Source organism: Phocoena sinus, chromosome 8 (assembly GCF_008692025.1).
Source record: "Phocoena sinus isolate mPhoSin1 chromosome 8, mPhoSin1.pri, whole genome shotgun sequence".
Taxonomy (NCBI): domain Eukaryota; kingdom Metazoa; phylum Chordata; class Mammalia; order Artiodactyla; family Phocoenidae; genus Phocoena; species Phocoena sinus.
The window spans coordinates 103972408-103995397 of NC_045770.1; the positions used below are offsets into that span (position 1 = coordinate 103972408).

A 22990-nucleotide genomic window follows, 5' to 3' on the forward strand; every position below is an offset into this window, starting at 1 on the left:
ATAATAAAATAAAAATGAACATTTTTCTGAAAGAAAAACTGTGGTTTCCAAAACAAACTAATGAGAAATATGACATGGTTTTACGTTTTTTTCAAATCTCTTTACTGTCTTAATAGAAAACCACTGATTTCTCCTGTCTGCTTCTGCATTCGATTTGTTATAGTGTCACACACGAGTGGAAAACACTGCCTATTTGGGAGAGAATGAGAGTGAAAGAGGAAATAACACCTTGGAATCATTTTGAAAATAGTTTTGACCTTGCATACCTCCTGAAAGGATTCCAGAGGGTTCCAGACCATACTTAGAGAACTACTGCCCTAGGGTCTGTTCACAGACTAAGCCCCAGGGTGTGTGTGTTCTCTGCCTTTGCTTTGTAAAGCCATACTCTTTGCAAAAGTAGATAGGCCAAGTTGCCCTCCCACCAGCAGTGTTTAATTGTTCTGATCACCAAAATCACATCACCTGATGTTGTTGTCAGATTTATAATTTTTTCTCCTCCAGTGGAAGTGAAATAGTATCTCCCTGTGGTTTGATCTGCATTTTCCTTATTACTGATTGGTTTGGGCATCTTTTTATATGTTTATTAGCTATCTGCTTTCCTTTCCTGTTAAGTGCCTATCTAGTATTTTTCAGCTGTAATTCAAGTTTCATTCTTCCTTGTAAAGTGAGATAAAATGTTTTTTGTTAAAATACTCATTACAGAGTCAAATTGACCATTCTCATTACATATTTTTATTTGAGCAATAATTTTAACATGCGAGGGAAATATTTGAGATTTAAAACATGGTTTAGGCTTCTCCTTGATTTCTTTAAGTAGCCGTTAAGTTGCACTTTTGCAGGGGAGAACATGTGTTTGTTTTGGTTTGATATAATATTCAGCATTTAGCATCTATACCCATTCTAATTGGAGGGAATGTATTTGGCTGAAGAGGTTTCTATTTTTTATGTCTCATCTCTTTGAACCTGTAAAATGGAAATAGTGTATTCACTTCCAGTATTCTGGGATTCTAATCTACTTTGTTTAATCTTTACCCTTATATGAGTGGGCTTAGAATTAGTTTTATGGATTTTTTTTCCTCATTTAAGCCATAGATACTTTTTTTTTTAATTTATTTTTTGATACTTTTTATTTTTTTATCTTTAAAATTATTTATTTTATTTATTTTTGGCTGCTTTGGGTCTGTTGCTGCATGTGGGCTTTCTCTAGTTGTGGCAAGCAGGGGCTACTCTTCGTTGTGGTGCATGGGCTTCTTATTGCGGTGGCTTCTCTTGTTGCGGAGCACGGGCTCTAGGTGTGCGGGCTTCAGTAGTTGCGGCATGCGGGCTCAGTAGTTGTGGCTCGCGGGCTCTAGAGCACAGGCTCAGTAGTTGTGGCACACGGGCTTAGCTGCTCCGCGACATGTGGGATCTTCCCTGACCAGGGCTCGAACCTGTGTCCCCTGCATTGGCAGGCGGATTCTTAACCACTGCATCACCAGGGAAGTCCTGCTACTTTTTAAATAAGTACGTTTTAGTGATTGATTATAGCCCTCTGATTTCGTTTTTATTGAAGTATAGTTAATGTACAATGTTATATAAGTTACGGGTGTACAATATGGTGATTCACAATTTTTAAAGGTTATACTCCATGTATAGTTGTTGTAAAATACTGGCTATATTCCCCATGTTGTACAATATATGCTTGTAGCTTATTTCATACCTAATTGTTTGTACCTCTTAATCCCCTACCCCTATATTGGCCCCACCCCTCTCCTCTCCCCACTGGTGACCACTAGTTTGTTCTCTGTATCTGTGAGTCTGCTTCTTTTTTGTTATATTCACTAGTTTGTCATATATTTTAGATGCCACATATAGGTGATATCATATAGTATTTGTCTTTCTCTGTCTGGCTTATTTCACTTAGCATAGTACACTCCAAGTCCATCCATGTTGCTGCAGATGGCAAAAGTTTCACTCTTTTTTTATGGCTGAGTAGTATTCCATTGTGTGTGTGTTGGGGTGTGTGTGTGTGTGTGTGTGTGTATGTATACCACATCTTTATCCATTCATCTGTTGATGGACACTTAGGTTGCTTCCATATCTTGGCAATTGTAAATAATGCTGCTATGAACATTGGGGTGCATGTATCTTTTCAAATTAGTATTTTGGGGTTTTTTTTGATATATACCCAGGAGTGGAATTGCTGGGTCATATGGTAGTTCTATTTTTAGTTTTTTGAGAAACTTCCGTTCTGTTTTCCACAGTGGCTGCACCAATTTACATCCCCACCAGCAGTGCACGAGGGTTCACTTCCATCCACATCCTCACCATTTTTATTTGTGTTCTTTTTGATGATGGTCATTCTGACAGGTGTGAGGTGATATCTCATGGTGGTTTTGATTTGCATTTCCCTGATGGTTAGCGATGTTGAGCATCTTTTCATGTGCCTGTTGTATGGCCCTCTGATTTCTGTTCAGCCTGTTTCTTTTACTCAAATTGTTTATTTTTTAATTTATGGATTTTCAAAACTAGGAAAAATAGTATGGTGATCCCCCATGTACCTGTCACCTAGTTTTAATAATTATCACTTATTAAATTAAAAAAATTAAAAAAATCTTTCTCCTAAAATGTAAATATATTTTTTGGTAAGAAAAATAGATATTTTTAAAATGTAAACAATACCAAAAAACTTAAAGAAGAAAATAAGAATAAGGTAGAATCCCACTGCCCAGCAATGACCACTGTCAGAATTTGTTTGAACGATCTTCCATTTGTGTGAAAACTAAATGTGACTTAACAAAAATGGAATTATACCTTAATTATTATGTTTTCTCAATTTAATGTATATAGATCTACATCATCCCTTATAGTAACTATACATTGCTTTTTATATAAATATAATATTTATTAATCAGTTCCCTGTGTGTACTGCTCTATTTATCTTCTTATATAAATTTCTAAAAATGGGATTATACTTTCAAAAGGTATGCATATTAAAATTTTAATACTTATTATGAAACTGCTCTCTAAAAACTGAAAATTGCTAGTAGGTTTCATTCCTGCCAGCGGTACATTAGAGTGCCTTTTTCCCATATTCTCACAACTCTGGGTCTTGTCACTCTTTCTCATTTTTTCAGTATGGTTGATATTTGTGTTTATCTGATTAGTAGTAAAATTAAATATCTATTTATGTGTTTTTCACCACTCCTTTTTCTTCCTTTGTGAATTGCCTGTTAATATTCTTTGCCAATTTTTATTTTGAGGTATTTGTTTTTTCTGTTGATTTGTAATAACTCTTTGCATATTAAGGATTTGACATTTTATCATATCACAAATATTTTTCATTGTAGTTATTTAAATCTTTTTGAGTATGTTCAGATTTCTTTTTTTATTATTGATTTTGCTATATAGAAGTTTTTTATTTTTATGTGTATCAGTCAGTTCCTTTATGGGTTCTGATTTGGTGTGATGCTTAGAAAGCCTTTCCCCACCAGAAGATTAGTTTTTTAATTGTCCATATTTTCTTCTGCTACTTTTATGGCTTTCTTTCTTTTTTCTATTTAAATCTTTAATCCAGCTGAAGTTTACTTTGGTGTAAGGAATAAGATAGGGATCCATCATTGTTTTTGTTCAAATAGCTAGCCAGTTTTCCAGTGCTATTTATTAATTGAGTAATTCATCTATTTCTTGCATACAGTAAATTCTTATTTATACTTGGGTCTAATTTTGGACTCTGTTCTCTTCCATTGATCTCTTTGTTTATTCTTTTCTCAATACCAAGGTATTTTAATTACTTTGGCTTTAGAATACATGTTAATGTCCTATTGGGTCAAGCGCTCTTCGTTATTCTTTGTCCCTAGAAGTTTCTTGGCATTTTTCTTTCCTTTCTTTTTTTTTTGTTACTATGAAATTTTTAAAACCTACAGAAAAGAAGAGAGAGGCATTTAGTGCAGCCCCATATATATTAATCTCCTACCTTGAGCAATTTTTAAAATTTTGTCCTATTTATTTTTTTCTGAAGCATTTTGAAGTTAATTAGGAAATCATTTCCTCCTTCAGTACTGCAGCAAGCATCTCTACCTAGTTTCCAATTATATTTATTATTATTTTTGATTAATTAACTTATTTTTGGCTGCACTGGGTCTTCGTTGCTGCCCCAGGCTTTCTCTAGTTGCAGCTAGCGGGGGCCACTCTTCGTTGCAGTGCGCAGGCTTCTCATTGCGGTGGCTTCTCGTTGCGGAGCACGGGGTCTAGGCACATGGGCTCAGTAGTTGTGGCACACGGGCCCAGTTGCTCTGCGGCATGTGAGATCTTCCCGGATCAGGCATGGAACCCGTGTCCCCTGCATTGGCAGGCGGGTTCTTAACTACTATGCCACCAGGGAAGTCCCTCCAATTATATTTAATTATTGGTTAGCATCCGCATTAAGCAGACCTTTGATTTTTATATATTTATTTTGATATTTTCTTAATGACTCCGCTAGCTTTTTGGTTGATTCTCTTGCGTTCTAGTGCACAGTCACACACCTGTAGATGGGATAGTTTTGTCTCCTCCTTGCTTCTATATTATTTATTTCTAATTACTTCAGCCAGCTTTTAAGACCAGTTTTACATAAGTAGCAGAGATAGGCCTATATATTGTTACTGTCTTCAGAAGGAATGCTCTGGTCTCTCACCTTCAATCCTGATGCTGACTATATGGAAAGTATATATGTTTAAAGTTTATGTTAAGGAGGTATTTTTCTATTGTTCTTTTCCCAAGGGTCTTTTTAAATTAGGAATGCATGTTGAATTTGATCAAATCCCTTTTCAGCATCTAATAAAATAATTGTATTTTTTGAGCTTATTAATGTGATAACATGTATTACTAAGTTCCTAATATTCAACCATGCGTGCCTTGGGAGTCTCCTTGGATATAGTATATTTTTGTTTTCATATATTTTATTGGTTCTTGCCCCTGTTATTTTTGGCTGCACCCTAGAGGGTTTTTATTTGTTTGTTTTTGTCCTTCCCACACACGCCCTCTACCTCTATCACTGAAACACATGGATTAAGGGGTTGTCACAATGAGGGACAGTAATTTAAGTGACTAGGACTTGTCCGATGCTGACGGCATGTACCCTTTTTGAGCACTTCTGATGTGCCAGGCTCTGTGCTAGGTGCTTTCCCATTTGCTAGTTCACACGGCAGTTCTATTTTATAGATGAGAGAACGTACACTTCAGTCTCTTCTATCTTACTAAGGGGCTGCAGACCTGAAAATTGTCCTGTCTGATTTTAATAGGCAAGCCCCCTCCACACCTCCCCACACATTCAAGGCCTGTTTTCCTATCATCAAGAACTTTGTAAAAGAGGGGAAAATGTAATAAATCTTGTTGGTATGTGCAAGTGATTGGCATTTATACTCCAGAGATAAACATATGCTGAGTAGCTGAAAATTAGGGATTTATTCATAACCTTACATTCCTGTGCTTCGTAGAGTCATATCAGATGGCTGGGGAATAAAACGTGTCTAAGCATCTTCCTGGGTTCTGTTTCTTGTTTGAATCTAAGTTTTTCTCATTCTCTGGTGTTTCTCCATTTGAACAATGCCTAGTGCCATCTGATTTCTTGCGAGACAGTTAGAGACAGGAAATCTTTTTTCCTCTTATCCATTCACTGGAAAATCCACTCTCTGCATCTCATTCAGCCCATCTCTTCCAAGTTGTGCCTTTCCGGATGATAATTTAGTCACTTTACTTTTTAAAAATCTGCTTTAGGGCTACTCGTTTTAAAATAATAATGCCTTAGTTAATTGTTTCACAGTGAAAATTACGCTATTTCACGTGAAGTAATAATTTCAATATCTACATAGTCAAGTAACTTCGTAAGCAGTAAAATACACTGCTCAGAAATTGACCTTTCACGTTATTGTTACTGAAGCTCATGCAGACTTCTACAGGCGCCCTGTTAAAATGGAGACCGTTTTAGAAATGGAGTTACTCTCACAAAGAAAAACCTTTCCCATAATTTTTTTCTATTGATTTGCACTTTCTCCTGATAAATGCTGTTGTAGAGGGAAGGCAGAGCTCACTCTTCCCATTTTAGGATTAAAGAACTGCAGGGGAGAAAAGCGAGACTTGCTCACGTGACACAGCCATTTCTTGTTGGGACAAAAGAATGATCCAGGTCACTTGGCTTCTGGTCCAGCATTTATCTGCTCTGGTCCCAAGAGGACTGTCGGTTTGGTTCAGAGACTCGCTCTTCAGTTTTTTATTTCATCCAGATCTTTGTTTCTCCTTTCTTCCCCCTTTTCTCTCTAAAATATGGCCACTTCATTGTTCACTGATACCCTATCAGAATGGGGATGGGGGCTGGGGATGGAATATGAGACTGTTTCTCTCCTGGTGAGCCCCTCTAGTTCTGGTTTGCTTGGGGATAAGTTTGAAACAGTTGTTAAATGCAGATTGGAGATCATTTGTAGATAGCATGTAAGGTTGTTTCTCTTTTATCTTACAGCAAAGCAAAAACTAGAATAATTTAGAAGGTTTCAAAAGATTCTTATTATATTTTTGTTCCATTTTATACCTAGTTATCAAGCTTTATTTTTATTCTTTCAGATTTAGTCTAATAAGATCTAAAGAAAACAATTTCTTGAGAGAATTTACTTGGGCTCAAATAGTATGTCCTCACTGAAGCCGCAGCTCAATTACTTGTGATCTTCTTTTATGTAATTTAGTACTTGCATTATGTATGCAGTGTTACATTTGTTGACAAATTGTTCAATATACTTAATTCCCGTCCTCTCAAAAACTGCTCAAAAGCAGAGATTATGCCTCATGTTTCTATGTACCTCACATCTTCTAGCATAGAGCTGAAGTTCAGAGAAGACGTACAGTAATGGTTGATGGAGATCTTGCTGGGCAAAGAGAAGGTCTTTAACCCAATTCTAGATGCCGTCAGTGTTCCTCTGACTTCATCCTTCATGTGGATGATCACAGTGAGGATGTTCTCCGCAAGGGCTCGAGTGCCCGTGCAGTGGGAGAGAAATGGCTCAGTGCAGAGAATGAGGGTAGAGACCAGGAGCTTCCTCCTCTTTACAAGGGCAGTTGCCTCACTGCTCTTATTGGAAGGAAGTTGATCCCATAGAAGTTGATCCCATAGAAGAGCTAACCAAACACAGGCTTAAACAGTAAACAAGTAAGAGTGATGATGATGATGACAATGGTAATGCTGATGGGTCCAAGTGTAGCGTTTACGGCATCTCACCATATGGCAGGCCCTGTGCTGCCTTTCAGTCTCTGAATTAATCCGGATCACAGTGTTATTAAGTAGAAAGGGTTATCTTCATTTTATGTGAGAAAACAGGCAAAGGGGTCACCAGGGTTACAACAAGGAAATAAGGGGTGGGATCAGGAAAAGATCAAGATGCAGAAGGAAGGACCACTTTGAGTAATCAGGGGACCATGATTTGATGTTTTATTATTTTGTTAATAAGGGACTTAACTAAGATTTCCAAGTGGAGTCTTTAAAAATGACAGTAAAGGGCTTCCCTGGTGGCGCAGTGGTTGAGAGTCAGCCTGCCGATGCAGGGGACGTGGGTTCGTGCCCTGGTCCGGGAAGATCCCACATGCCGCGGAGCAGCTGGGCCCGTGAGCCATGGCCGCTGAGCCTGCGTGTCCGGAGCCTGTGCTCCACAACGGGAGAGGCCACAACAGTGAGAGGCCCACATACCGTGCAAAAAAAAAAAAAATGACAGTAAACAAGTCCTGTTATCAATATATTTTCAAAATTCCTTTGCAGAGAGCAAGATTATCTTTGAGCTGAATAACCTGGGATCCTCCTTTATAAGTCCTTTGGATTCCAGCCATCTTTGTGATATTGTTTTACTTTAAACCATTGATTTCTTTGAGTTCTAGTACCTAGAGGCGTGCCTTTCTCTGTCTGGCTTTTCACTGACGTTCCAGAGGTGGACTAGCTGGAGAAGCCCAGCCATACCTTCGATTTGAAACCCCCTTTGATTAAGGACTTTTAGCTAGAACTGCCCTCCCACCTCATCCCCAGATGAGGAGGTGGGTAGGAGGGTGGGGTACAGAGGGTTCTTCATTCAGCTCCCATATTTTTAAGTGGTGCTGTGGGACCTGCTTCCAACCCTCTGTACTGTGGAGATTCCTAGTTAGCTCTCTGAAGTGCAGAAGACTAGGGATTTGGTTCTTTTAGGGATCATGGAAAGAATCTTTTTTTCCTTCAACTTTTGAGAAAACTTCCTTTCCTTCCATAAGGATGGGAGTTGGGATTTCCTCATAGGGCATCACCCATTAAAATGGACTCTAGGAATAATTCAGCTGGTTTTCTTAAACGTATCTGGGAGCTGGTGACTGAAGTCCTAATATCTTGGGAATCTATTCCCGTATATTAATAATAGGTTTACCGGGACTTCCCTGGTGGCGCAGTGGTTAAGAATCCGCCTGCCAATGCAGGGGACACGTGTTCGAGCCCTGGTCCGGGAAGATCCCACATGCCACGGAGCAGCTAAGCCTGTGTGCCACAACTACTGAGCCTGCACTCTAGAGCCTATGAGCCACAACTACTGAGCCTGCGTGCCACAACTACTGAAGCCCGTGTGCCTAGAGCCTGCACTCCACAGCAAGAGAAGCCCGCTTGCCGCAACTAGAGAAAGCCCGCACGCAGCAGCGAAGACCCAACGCAGCCAAAATAAATTAATTAATTTTTAAAAAAGAATAGCTTTACCTGCATATAACAAAAAATAAGAAAAGATTTATATAAGATAGCGGCTTATTGCTTTCTCACATAAAAAATAAAAACTCCAGAGGTGAACAGTCCAGGGCTGATAGAGCAGCTCCCATGGTGTCGTCAGGGATCCTGGCTCCTCTCTTTCTAACTGACGTTCCTGACACATGGATTGAATTATCACAGTTTCCTCATGGTCCAAGTTAGCTGCCAGAGCTCAGGCCATCAGCCTGCATCACAGACCAGAAGAAGGAGAAAGGACAAAAGAGGGTTCTGTCACGTGAGTGAGCTCCCTTAAAAAAAAATCTTCCCACATGTCCTACCTAATACGTCCACTTACACATTGGCCAGATTTCAGTCACGTGTTCTCACCTAGCTGCAAAGGAAGCCGGAAAGCATGGTCTTTTATTTCAGGAAGAAACATGCTCAGCTAAAAACTGGTGCTCTTTTATTAAGTAGGAAGGGGAAGATAGATGTTGGGTAGGCAATTAGCAGACTCTAGCACACTGGGTAGAACCTTCCTTTTAAAACAAAACAGCTTTGGACTTCTCTGGTGGTGCAGTGGTTAAGAATCCTCCTGCTGGGCTCTCCTGGTGGCACAGTGGTTGAGAGTCCGCCTGCCAATGCAAGGGACACAGGTTCGTGCCCCGGTCCGGGGGGATCCCGCATACCATGGAACAGCTGGGCCCGTGAGCCATGGCCGCTGAGCCTGCGCATCCGGAGCCTGTGCTCTGCAACGGGAGAGGCCACAACAGTGAGAGACCCGCATACTGCAAAAAACAAAACAAAACAAAACAATTCTCCTGCCAATGCAGGGGACACGGGTTCAATCGCTGGTCCAGGAAGATCCCACATGCTGCGGAGCAACTAAGCCCGTGCGCCACAACTACTGAGCCTGCGCTCTAGAGCCCGCGAGCCACAACTACTGGTTCTGCGTACCTAGTGCCCATGTTCTGCAACGAGAAGCCACTGCAAGGAGAAGCCCGCACACCACAATGAAGAGTAGCCCCCGCTTGCCACAACTAGGGAAAGCCCGTGCGCAGCAACGAAGGCCCAATGCGGGCAAAAATAAATAAATAAAATATAAATTTAAAAACAGCTTTATTGAAGTATAATTGATATACAGTAAACTGCACATATTTAAAGTGTATAATTTGACAACTTTTGACACAAATACACTGAAACCATCACCACAGTGAAGATCATGAACATATCCATCACTCCAATGTACCCTTTGTAATTGCTCCTTCCCGCCCCCTCTATGTCGGGGGTCCCCAAGATCACTGATTCTTTTCTTTTTTTTTAAATTAATTAATTTTTTTGGCTGCATTGGGTCTTTGTTGCTGTGCGCAGGCTTTCTCTAGTTGCGGCGAGTGGGGGCTACTCTTCGTTGCGGTGCACGGGCTTCTCATTGTGGTGGCTTCTGTTGTTGCGGAGCATGGGCTCTAGGCACAGGGGCTTCAGTAGTTGTGGCTCGCAGACTCCAGAGTGCAGGCTCAGTAGTTGTGGCTCACGGGCTTAGTTGCTCCGCGGCATGTGGGATCTTCCCGGCCCAGGGCTTGAACCCGTATCCCCTGCATTGGCAGGCAGATTCTTAACCACTGCGCCACCAGTGAAGTCCAGGTTTGATGATTCTTAGGAGAACTCACAGGACTCAGTATATAGTTGTAGTCACAGCTATGATTTATTTCAGTTACAGGATACAAAAGCAAAGTCGGGGGAAAAGTACATGGGTAAAGTCTAGAGGAAACCAGGTACAAGATTCCAAGAGTCCTTCCCCATTGGAGCCACACAGGACCTAATTCCTCCAGCACTGGATTGTGACAACGCATATGAAATGTTCTTACCAGGGAAGCTCCTTAGAGACGTACTGCCCAGATTCTTGCTGGGGGCTGGCCAGTTGGGTACCCTCTTCCTAGCAGATAGAGGGCAACATGTATTCAGCATAAACCTCATCATTTGTAAAAAACGGTTTAGGCACAGAGAGCCACTCTTACCAGTTCTGGAAGCCCTCCCAAGATCCAAGTACCAAATGTCAGGCAAGGGCCCATCCTGTAAGCAGGCCTTTTCTGGGGCCTGCTAGTTAATGCTTTTCTGTACACCGCCACCCCATCCCCATCCTAAGGTAACCACAGGTCTGCCTTCTGTCACTAAAGGTTTGCATTCTCTAGAACACTTTGTACCTCTTTTTTGGCTTCTTTCACTCAGAATTATTTTGAGTTCATTCATGTCATGTGCATCAGTAGTTTATCCCTTTTTATTGTTAAGTAATATTCCATTGTGTGGATATACCAGTTTGTTTATCCATTCGTCTGTTGATGGACATTTAGGTGGTTTCTAGTTTGGGGCTATTTCAAATAAAGCTGCTGTGAACATTTAGGTACAGTTCTTTGTATGGGAATATATATTTCCTTTTCTCTTGGGTAAATACACAGGAGTGGAATGACTGGATCATATGGTAGGTGTGAGTATAACTTTTTAAGAAACTGCTAGGGCTTCCCTGGTGGCGCAGTGGTTGAGAGTCCGCCTCCCGAGGCCCGCGTACTGCAAAAAAAAAAAGAAACTGCTGAACTGTTTTCCAGAGTGACTGTACATTTTACATTCCCGTCCACAGTGTGAGTTTCAGTTGCTCCACGTCCTCACCAACAGTGAGTAATGACCAGTCTTTTAAATTTCGATTTTCAAGCAGGAAGGTAGTGGTCTCTCATTGTGATTGTAATTTGCATTTTCCTAATGACTGGTAAGGTTGAGCATCTCTTCATATGTCTTGCCTTCTGTATACCTTCTTTGGTGAAGTGTTTGATCAAAACATTTGCCCATTTTTTTCACTGGGATATTTGTTTTCTTTTTTTTTTTTTTTAAATTTATTTTTATTATTTTTTTTTCTGTACGTGGGCCTCTCACTGTGGTGGCCTCTCCCGTTGCGGAGCACAGGCTCCGGACGCGCAGGCTCAGCAGCTCCGCGGCATGTGGGATCTTCGCGGACCGGGGCACGAACCCGTGTCCCCTGCATCGGCAGGCGGACTCTCAACCACTGCGCCACCAGGGAAGCCCGGGATGTTTGTTTTCTTAACATCAAAATTTGAGAATTCTCTACATATTCTGGACACCAATCTGTTATCAAATAGGTGATTTGCAAGTATTTTATCCCACTCTATGGCTTGTCTTTTCATTCTCTTAATAGCATCTTTCAAATTCATTTTGACAAAGTCCAGTTTTCTCATTTTTTTCTTTTAGGGATTGTTCTTTGGTGTCATGTCTAAGGAATCTTTGCCTAACCCAAGGTTCCAAATATTTTCTCCTGTGTTTTTTCCTTAGAAGTTTTATAATTTTATGTTTACATTTAGATTTGTAGTCCATTTTGAATTAATTTCTGTAGACAACTTAAGGTATGAATTGAAATTCCATTTTTTTAATTGGGTATCCAACTCAAACAATCTATGTCTCTCTATTTAGGTCTTCTTTAATTTCTCTCAGCAATGTTTTATAATTTTCAGTGTGTAGGTCTTGTACGTTATTTGTCAGATTTATCCCTGTATATGTCATTTTTTTGGATGCAGTTGTAAACTGTATTTTTTCAAGTTTCAATTTCTAATTATTTGTTGCCAGTATATAGAAATACCATTGATTTTTGTATATTGATTATATTGATCTTGTTTCCTGCAACTTTTCTAAACTCATTATTCTAATATTTTTTGAAGATTACATCAAATTTTCTATATAGATAATCACATCATCTGAAAATAAATTCCAATCTTAGATACCTTTTTCTTTCTTAATTTATTTGGTTGCACTGAGTCTTAGTTGCAGCAGGTGGGCTCCTTAGTTACGGCATGCAAACTCTTAGTTGCGGCATGCACGTGGGATCTAGTTCCCTGAGCAGGGATCAAACCCAGGCCCCCTGCATTGGGAGCATGGAGTCTTAACCACTGTGCCACCAGGGAAGTCCTGCATTCCTGAGATAAAACCTACTTGGTTGAGGTATGTTATTCTTTTTACATATATTGATATTTTAATATATTGTTTATAATATTTTGGATATATTGAGTTAAATAAAATATATTACTAAAGTTAATTTCACCTTTGTTTTTACTTTTTAAAAAATATGGCTATCAGGAGAAGTTTAAATTACAAATGTGGCTTGCACTGTATTTCTGTTGGACAGGAAGTTTACAGTCAGGATATGGGGATAGAGCTAAGATTGAAACAGATTTGCTGTCTCCCAGTTCCTTTCCTCCCATTCTCTCTTAAATTTATTCCAGTTTGGCTTTCGTTTTCACTCTTCCAGTGAAACCGCCCTTGTTGAGGTCCTCAGTGGCTTCCATATCGCTAAATTCAGTGATCAGTTTTCAGTGCCCCTCTTGACCCATCAGCAGCAAGTGATACAGCTGACCATTCCCTCTTGGCTTCTAGAATATCGCGTTCATTTGATATTCCCCCTGCCTCACTGGTTAATTCTTCATATCCTTTGCTAGTTCATCCTCTTCATCTCTCTGTCTTAATGTTGAAATATTCTTGGGCTCAATCCTGGTCCTCTTCTCTGTACACTCACTCATCCTCCTGATTTTAAATTCCATCTTTATGCCGCACTTCCGTCTCGATGTTCCCAGCCCACAGGCAGACTTGTGTATCTTAACTCTCTGCTCAACATCTCTACTAGACATCTCAAATTTAGAACGTCCAAAATTGAACTCTCAATCTTAAACTCCCTTAAACCAGCCTTGCCCAGAGCTTTCCCCATCTCAGTTAATGATAACCCCATCTTTCCAGATGTTCAGGCCCCAAAGCCTATATTTTCAACAATATATCCAGAATTCAAACCACTTTTTACCACCTCCACTGCCCCTACCCTCCAAACCTCTGCCGTCTGTTGCTTGCACTACTGAGGTTGCTTTCTCTCAACCTTTTCCCCTTTTCCCTTGGCTTCCCTCCATTCTGTCCTAATAGAGCAGCTAAAAGAATCCTATTAAAGTGTAAAACAGGTCATGTCTCTCTCACTTAAAGCCATTGGCTCCCCATTTCTTGCAGAGTAAGAACCAGATCCTTACTGTGGTTTACAAAGCTCTGCATGGCTGGAATGGCTCCGCTAGCCACAAAGCATGTGTTTGACCTTGTCCCATACCACTGTCACCCTTGCTCCCTCTGCTTCAGCTCCACTGGCCTTAATATTTCTCAAACAGACCAGGTGTGCTCCTTTGCACTACTTTCCCGTAATCTAGAACTTCTCAGTGAGGCCTACCCTGGCCACCTTACTTAGAATTACAATGCTCCCTGCCCTCCTCTGCCTCACACTCACAGTCCCCCTCACCTAGCTCTATTTTAACACAATCTAACATACTATGTAATTTATTTAATAATTATGTTTATTGTTATTGACTGTTTTTTCTCTAGAATATAAATTCCATGACAAGAATTGTGTCTGTTTTGTTTACTGATGCATCGCAAGTGACTGGAACAGTGACTAGCTCAGCGTAGGCTGATGGATGACTGACAGAGTAATATGACAGAACTGTAATTCAGACCAGGTTATGTCTGACTCTAAAGCCTTCATTCTGGTCTTAAAAATTTTTTTTTTGATGTGTAGTTTGTGTACAGTGTGGTGCCTGGGTCTTGAATATAAAGCAGCTCTGTGGATTTTTGCAGGTGTGAATATCCACGTGGCCACCGTCGTGGGTGTCTCAGTCACCCCCAAAGGGTTCCCTTATGACCCTTCCCAGTCAATGACTCCACCTGCCTCAGTTACTGAACTGGCTCCTGTCGCCATGCATTGGTCTTACCTATCCTTGAACTTCATATGAGTGGAATCATATAGTCTTTTGTGTCTGCCTTTTTTAGCTTAGCACAGTGTTTCTGAAGTTTGTCCATGTTGTCCCATGCATCAGTAGCTTGTCGTCTTTGTACGCCACAATTCGTTGGTCCATCCTGTTAGTGGACACTTAGGCTATTTCCAGTTTAGGGCTGCTCTGAACATTCTGTCTCTGTGTGGCCTGTGCCCTCGTTTTTCTCGGCTTCTCTTGGGACCTGGGCAGAGGAATAGGCATATATTTAATATCTATTAATAAGCTACCAGGTGGTTTCTCAGATATCTGTCTGATGTTGCACTCTTACCAGCCACGTATGGGGCTTCTGGTTAGTCCACACGTTCACTAGCACTTGGAATTACCAGTCTTTATGATTTTAGTGTAAAGTTATTTTCTGCTGTAGAAAAACTGATTAAAGCTGGAGTATGGTCAGGGAAGGACTCTTCTTTCAGGCCTTGGGTACTGTATTTTTACGGCATATGACGTGCCCAACCGATAAAACATATGGTAACAAAAAACCCTAGGATCAGCATCTAACTCAGCCTCTTACTTGTTGAGACACCTCCGTCGGAACATCTTGCCAGACTCAGTCATCCTCAGAACTATATCTGGGACTGTTTCAATCAGTATTGTGTGAGTGTGGGTTTAAGGAGAAATGTGTCTTATTTACCCAGAGTTTTCCCATTGTATTAAGATATATGTTGGAAATATTTACTTGTAATTAAAGTAATTTCTTCTTACTTTCAAATAAGTGCCCTGTACTAATTTTAATTGGGTTCTGACCTAAGATAAACGTAAGTTTGCATCTTGGCTCAACCACTTTCTTGTGTGACCTTGGGCAAGTTTCTTAATCCTTCTCAACATCCTTATCTGTAAGCTAGGTAGAGTACCCCACCTCTTAGAATTATTGTAAGACTTACACGGAATAGTGAAATGTATCTCAAGCAACTGGTACATGGTAGATGCTTAATGAGTCACATTTTCTTATGCTTTGAAGAACCAGAATACATTTAAGTCCCCACATCCCCTTGAGTGATACCATTAAAAACAAACAAAAGGACCTGTTGAACTGATTGCCAATAGTATGGAAGTCAATGTGGCATGTCTGGTTTCTGAGCAAATACTAAACACATCCAGTCTTGTTATTATTTTGTGACCTAAGGTACTAGATCATTGTTGGCTTTCTTCTTGACATAAGGTGCTGTGGCCTACAGGTTTGTTTATTTATTCACCAAATATTTATTGGTATATGATGTGTTTTTCCCTCCTAACAAAATTCCACCACATTACCTATTACAATATTTTATATGTTATGTAAGAGGAAAGATGGTCCAGAGCCTCATGGGGCATAGAAGAGCTGAGGACAAGAAGTGTCGTGTTAAGTCGTTGCTTGTCTTCTCCACCAGACTGTGTAATCTCCCTGAGGCTGTGGACTATGTCCTCTAAGCTCCCGCTAACCCAGTGCCTGGCGTACAGGAGATGCTCTCTCAACATGTGGAATGTGTGAGAGGGTGAAGGATCCCAAGCAGAGGGGAAGAAACGCGCATGTTCCCAGTTTATTCCTGTGACTCTTTTCTTCTTGCAGTGAGTTTATTCAGCACCAGTGCATCCGTCTGTAGGTGCTTTGGAAACAAAGCAAAACCCAACTTACCAGAAGCATTTGTAGCCGGCAGCCTTAGGTGAACAAAATTGGGCATGTCCAGTCCTTTCCATTTGCTCATCCCAGTTGTGTCCCTTCCCTTTCCCCTCCAACAAGGCTTGGAAATCAGCTGAACAGTGTAAGTTAGTAACATTTCTTAGTAGTCAACTATGTGAAGTGTAATAATCCCTTGCGTGTTGGCAGAACCAGAGTTCCTTTTGGGCCAGCACGTTTCTACTCTGAAGGGAAAGGAGAAACAAGTGATGCTGTGGGTAGCTGTTGATGGGCGGGGAGAGGGGGCGGCGAGCACGAACCGTGCTGACTCCAGTTTAACAGACCTGAGCGTGTTTTAGGAGCACAGGTGCGGGAGCTCCAGTCATTGGCTGAGGAGGCAGCTGTGTAGTGGAGGAGAAGCGTATTAGCTCCTACAGCTGCTGTAACAAATGACCACGGACTTAGTGGCTTAAAACAAAACACACATTTATTTTCACAATTCTGGAGATCAGAAGTCCAAACTGGGTTTCACTGGGCCAAAATCAAGGCGGTGGCAAGGCTGCATTTCTTCCGGAGGCTCCAGGGAGCATCGGTTTTCTTGCCTTTTCCAGCTTCTAGAGGCTGCTTGTATTCCTTGGCCCCTGACCCTGGGGTTCTTCCATCTTCAGAGCCAGCCACACATCACTCCGACTTCTGCTTCCGTGGTCACATCTCACTCTCTGACTTGGGCCCTCCTGCCTCCCTCTTATAAAGACTTGTGATTGTAGTGGACCCATCCAGATAATCCAGGATCATCTCTCCACCTTAATTTAATCACATCTGCGGAGTCCCTTTTGCCCTGTAAAAAGTTTACAGGTTCTGAGGATTAGGAGATATTATTTGCCTACCACAAGGAGATTGGAGTTAGAATCTAGCTCTGTCACTTACTAGCTGTGGGAATTTAGCTGAGTCACTACTCTGTTTAGAATCTGTGTCCCAGGACTAACCTGGTGGCGCAGTGGTTAAGAGTCCGCCTGCCAGTGCAGGGGACACGGGTTCGATCCCTGGTCTGGGAAGCTCCTACATGCCGTGGAGCAACTAAGCCCATGTGCCACAACTACTGAGCCCGTGTGCGGCAACTACTGAAGCCTGTGCGCCTAGAGCCCGTGCTCCGCAACTAGAGAAGCCACCGCAATGAGAAGCCCACGCACCACAACTAAGAGTAGCCCCCCGCTCACCACAACTAGAGAAAAGTCCACATGCAGCAACGAAAACCCAACGCAGGCAAAAATAAATAAAATTAGAAAAAAAAGAATCTGTTTCCTCTTCTATACGGGTAGAGCAGTGACCCCTGCCCCACCCCACCCCGCCCCCTACACACACACACACACACACACACACACACACACACACACACACACACAGAGTCATGTTTTTGAGGTCTGGATGAAATAATGTATATGCAAAGACTTGATAGGCTCTCTTTCAGTTGATTTTGATTGTGACTTAAAGCAAAAGGAAAGAAAGAGTTTTATTTGCTTCGTGTCAGCAGATCTTAGCAAGTGTTTGGGGTGAGGGTGAATTCAAAATTAGAATTCAGTTCTGTGGATCTGGATTTGTCCCCCTTTTTTCATGAATTACATGAATTTCTTCAACATGTATTCTTGTTCACCTGGTTTTTAGCTAGAGGCCATTTTAAGTGTTAAACTTCATTAACAAATATTTGCCAAGCAGCTGTACTGGGCCCTGCCCTTTGGAAGAAGGCCCAGAGGTGAGAGAGTGGGCACGCGAGGAGCAGAAATGAATTCGGGGCGACTGGAGCTTAGAGAGTAAGGAGGAGGCCCAGAGGTGAGACCGATGGGAAACGGGGAAAATGAGCCCCAGACCAAGTCGGGGTCTCAGGACCTGACTCGGGTCAGCAGCATCCCACCTACAACTTTCCATCCTCCAGAACCTCACTGGGGAAAAGGATGTTTTAAGGACTTGAACCACTCAAACCAGAAGCAGAAAGGCAGCATCTGCAGTTTCCCTCCCAGCTCCTCCTAGAAGCCCAGGGTAGCCCTGCCTTGGGAGGCCAAGGTCGAGTCACATTAGAGATGCCAAGACTCCAGAGTGAGGGACAGTCCCATTGCTTTTAATTAAGGGGAACCTCCTCATTGTGGCACTGAAGATTTTCTGCATGTTTGAAGCAAAGTTTGGCTGAAATCGAATTTGTGGTCATTTAAAGCATTTCCTGCCAAATGGTTTCTGTTTTGTTTGTGTGGATTTTCTCTTTGTTGCTACAGATTTACGTCTGTAAATGTTTCAGGTGTGATTAGACATAAGGTGGAACTGGAACTGGGCAAGCAAAATAAACACTGATGCCCCTCCCTGGTCTACGTCCCGCTCCCAGAAACTGCTCCCACATATTAGGAGTGAAAAGGCATCTTGGTTTTGGCTGGAGATAAAGGGGCATCCACAGACATTCATAGAATAATGTACCTTTTTGACACTTACCAAGTACAAAAGTTAAAGAAGAGGGGTGCTGTTTTACTGATGGTAGACACAGTAAACAGCATTCTAACATTCTTCCTTTAGGTAAAGCAGCATTTCCTCAACAGACTGTCTGTCACTTTTCTCATAAGTTCCTTATATTTGACTCGATCTTCTTTCTCAAAATTTTTCTAGGCTGTTCAGCTTGACCCTGAAGAAACTTGTCATGCTAAAAGAAATGGACAAAGACCTAAACTCAGTGGTCATCGCTGTGAAGCTACAGGTGAGTTGAACAGGATTGTTTGTTCAGGACCCAAGGAAGCTAGATAACCTTGTGCCCACTGTCGGGGCTTCAGAGATGCTGGTAGGGGACCAGCTCTCTCGTCCTTCACTCAGCAAAGCAGGTGCAATAGTGGGAAGACGATTGAGCTCATGCGACCTACTGGGTCCCAGTTCTGCATCTTAGTTAAAGCACTCAGTCGCTTTAAACCTTAGTTTCTTTGTCTGAAGGATAAAAGTGGCTCTCCCTGCCCTGCCTGTCTAACAGGATTAGCATGAAGATCCAGAAGTTCATGCTTCTGGATCTAGAAATTCAGAAGTGACTAGGGTGGCTAGAAATTCAGAAGTTACTAGGGTGGCTTGTGTAGGTTTCGGTCTTATTCCTGGGATTTCTGGGTATAAGGAGATGTATGGGTTGGGGAAGCAGCTTTGGCAGTTTTCTATAGGGTGGAAGAAACTTGTAGGTTATTATTTCAGACTTGACAGTTTAAAATTTACTGGGGTGTTTTGTCTTCTGAATCATCCCCACATTTAATTCCTTGAAATTACCTCAGTGTCTCCAAGGGACCCAAAGTATTTCACAAACATTCATATTCTAAGCATTCGGAATTTCAGTTTCAGGAGAAACCGAACTCCAGAAAGGTCAAGGAATTTACCTGTTGCCAGGTGATACCAGATGGCAGAAGTGGGACTAGAAACCAGAGAGCCAGTAACGTATGTAGACATTAAACTCCGACACCAGGGCTTCCTTAACCGATCAGTCCCTTTTAATGACGATCCCTAAAGCGTACTGAGAGTCTGAAGTGCCTCTGGAACCCTTAAACGATGGAATCCTTCACCTTAAGAATGGTGTATTTACTGAGTTCTACTTCATGGTAAAATCGTGAGCTGTAAGGAAACTCACTATTAACCAGAATATTTGATTACTGGCTCCCCTGTTTGTTGTGCAGCAATTTCTTGGCTTCACTAAAACCCACGTCTGTAGCATTTTCACAGTATGTGAACCATACGCGGAGGTCCTCAGTTCTCTTTCTGAGATAAATACATTATGTTAATTTACTCCTCAAAACTTGAAACACTTTAATTACTCCTTATGATTTCCTGTGTGTCCCTTATATTCAGACTCCCTGTTCATCTTTGTGCATAATTCCTCTCGATTCTGTGAAACGTTTCCAGACACTGTGGGTTGAAAAAACAAGTGTGGGACCATGATGGGCAAGTGGAAACTTGCGGTTCTTTTCCTCCTTTCCCGATTTCGTACCTATTTCTAGGTCACGGGCAGTGTTCCAGTTTTCAGGAGTTATTTGCATAGCTAAAAGCAGTTGCTTTCCAGTGCAAACACTGTTGGTACAGTTTTGAAAGTTCCTTGCTGCTTTTGCATCCCCGCAGTTAAATGCCTTTGCCAAAAGAAATAATGCCTTTTATTTCCTGATTAAATATTTAGCATTCTGTAAAATTTTAAATTATACCCAAAAGCTACAAATATCCTAAAATTTTTATTGCTTGACTTCCAAGCAGCTGAAAGTAATTACAGATGTTATCCCATTCCTTTATCCAGTCACTTATTTATTCATTTACACATTTATCTAATAAATATTTATTGAGCACCTGCTATAGGCCAAGTATTGTTCTAGGCACAGGGGATTCAGCAGCGAACAAAACACACCCAAACCCCTGCCTTTAAGGCCCTTTACGTGCTGCTAGAGCAGCAGCTCTCAAAATGAGGTCTGCAGAGCCTGGGCTCCCTAAGACCGTCTCAGGGGATACGTAAGATCCAAACTGTTTTCACGATAATACTGTGGCTTTACTTGCCCTTTCCACCACGTTGACATTTGCATTGAAGTTACAAGAGCAATGACTGGTAAAATGGCTGGCTGGCCCTTAGTGCAAATCAGGACAGCTGCACCAGAATGTCAGTAGTCATTGTATTGCCTACCATCGCAAACTAGAAGAGAGGAAAAGCCAGTTTTGCTTAAGAATGTCCTTGGAGAAGCAGTCAAAACTGTTAATTTATTTTGTCTCAACCTTGGAATACACGTCTTTTTAATAGTCTGTGTGATGAAACGGAAATGCGCATACAGCGCTCCTGCTTCACAGAGGAGGCTACCGTTGTCTCGAGGACAAGTCCTCATACAACTGAGCTGTGCATTGAAGTAGCTGCTTTTTCATGGAACACCATTTGTACTTGAAAGAGGGGCTTACAGACAAACTGGTTATTCAGACTCAGGTATTTGGAAGACACTTTCTTGAAAATGAACAGAGTAAGCCCGTTCAGAAAATGAACAGTTTCCCACTTTGAGGGAAACAACTGAGAATATTTTTGGCCAATAATAAATGACATTTGAGCTTTCAAGTGAAAACCAGAATTTTGGAAAACTTGTCTTTGTCACTGTAAGCTTAACAGCTTCCCAGTTCTTTTTATTTATTTATTTATTTATTTATTTATTTATTTATTTATTTATGGCGGCGTTGGGTCTTCGTGGCTGCGCGGGCTTTCTCTAGTTGCAGTGAGTGGGGGCTACTCTTCATTACGGTGCACAGGCTTCTCATTGCGGTGGCTTCTCTTGTTGCAGAGCACAGGCTTTAGGCACATGGGCTTCAGTAGTTGTGGCACGTGGGCTCAGGAGCTGTGGCTCACGGGCTCTAGAGTGCAGGCTCAGTAGTTGTGGCTCATGGGCTCTAGAGCGCAGTCTCAATAGTTGTGGCTCATGGGCTCTAGAGCACAGGCTCAGTAGTTGTGGCGCACGGGCTTAGTTACTCTGAGGTATGTGGGATCTCCCCAGACCGGGGCTCGAACCCGTGTCCCCTGCACTGGCAGGCGGATTCTTAACCACTGCGCCAGCAGGAAGTCCCAGCTTCCCAATTCTTAAAGACTTTCCTAAAAAGGTCTGTAGTGATAGTAACTGTCGTGATTTTTTATATTGTGTAATGAGTAGCATTTGAAAGATTCGCGTAACTCAGTGAACCAGTATTTTCCAAATGACCAATGCATGAGGTCACAAAATTGTGCTGCGTAAAGATCCATTCAAAGAACAAAACAGGTCAATGGATTGGATTTTATTTTTTACTTTTTGTTTAGAAATCATTTTAAATTTACAGAAGAGGTGCAGGAGTGGTACATAGAGTTCCCATATACCCCTCACGCAGCTTCTCCCAGTGTTAACATCTTTCTTAACCATGGTATTTATCAAAACTAAGAAATTATCATTGGTACAACACTATTTACTAAATTACAGACTTTATTCAAATTTCCCAGTTTTTCCAGTGATATCCTTTTTCTGTTAATTGACTGGATGTTAATATATAACAGACTATAAAACCTTATTGATACGGTTTCAGGCTCTACTTTGCGACTGACCTTTAAGAGACTACCACTTGTAGAGTTTTGGTATACTATCAAAGAAAAATAGTCCACCATTATTTGAAAAGGCTGTTAAAACGTTCTTCCTTTTTCTAACTTCATACCTCTCTGAGTCTGGATTTTTTTAATATACTCAACCAAAACAATATTTTGTAACAGATTGGTTACAGAAGCAGGTATGAGAACCTGGTTGTCTTTTATTAAGCCAGATGTCAAAGAGATTCGCAGAAGTGTAAAAGTATACCATCTGCCTCATACACAGCTGTTAGGTGTGTACAGTGGTGCAGACACTGTGGAAAACAGTCTGGCAGTTCCTCAAAAGGTTAAACACAGAGTTACCATATGACCTAGCAGTTCCACTCCTAAATATTACCCAAGTGAGATGAAAACATGTCCACACAAAACTTTGCACACAAATGTTCATGGCAGCATAATGGCTGAAAAGTGGAAGCAACCCAAGTCCATTAATTGATGAATGAATAAATAAAATGTGATATATCCATACAATGGAGTATTACTTGGCAATAAAAAAGAATAAAGTACAGGGACTTCCCTGAGGGCGCAGTGGTTAAGACTCCTCGCTCCCAGTGCAGGGGGCCTGGGTTCGACCCCTGGTCCGGGAACTAGATCCCACATGCATGCAGCAACTAAGAGTTCTCACGCCACAGCTAAGGAGGCCGTGAGCCGCAACTAAGGAGCCTGCCTGCCACAACTAAGGAGCTCACATGCTGCAACTAAGACCCAACGCAACCTAATTA

The 22990-nt window shown here is 41.5% G+C and overlaps 1 protein-coding gene across 3 annotated transcripts in view; it reads left to right on the plus strand.

Annotated features, from left to right (window-relative positions):
- The window catches only part of PACS1 (phosphofurin acidic cluster sorting protein 1), a 142477-nt gene that overhangs the window by 82318 nt on the left and 37169 nt on the right, over positions 1-22990 (plus strand). For all 3 annotated transcript variants that reach the window (XR_004351001.1, XR_004351002.1, XM_032639376.1), the window contains exon 2: positions 18788-18875. Coding sequence is in view for 1 of the 3 variants with exons in the window: in XM_032639376.1 (XP_032495267.1) it covers positions 18788-18875 (88 nt within the window). In the remaining 2 variants the exon portion in view is untranslated. The remainder of the gene's footprint in view (positions 1-18787; positions 18876-22990) is intronic.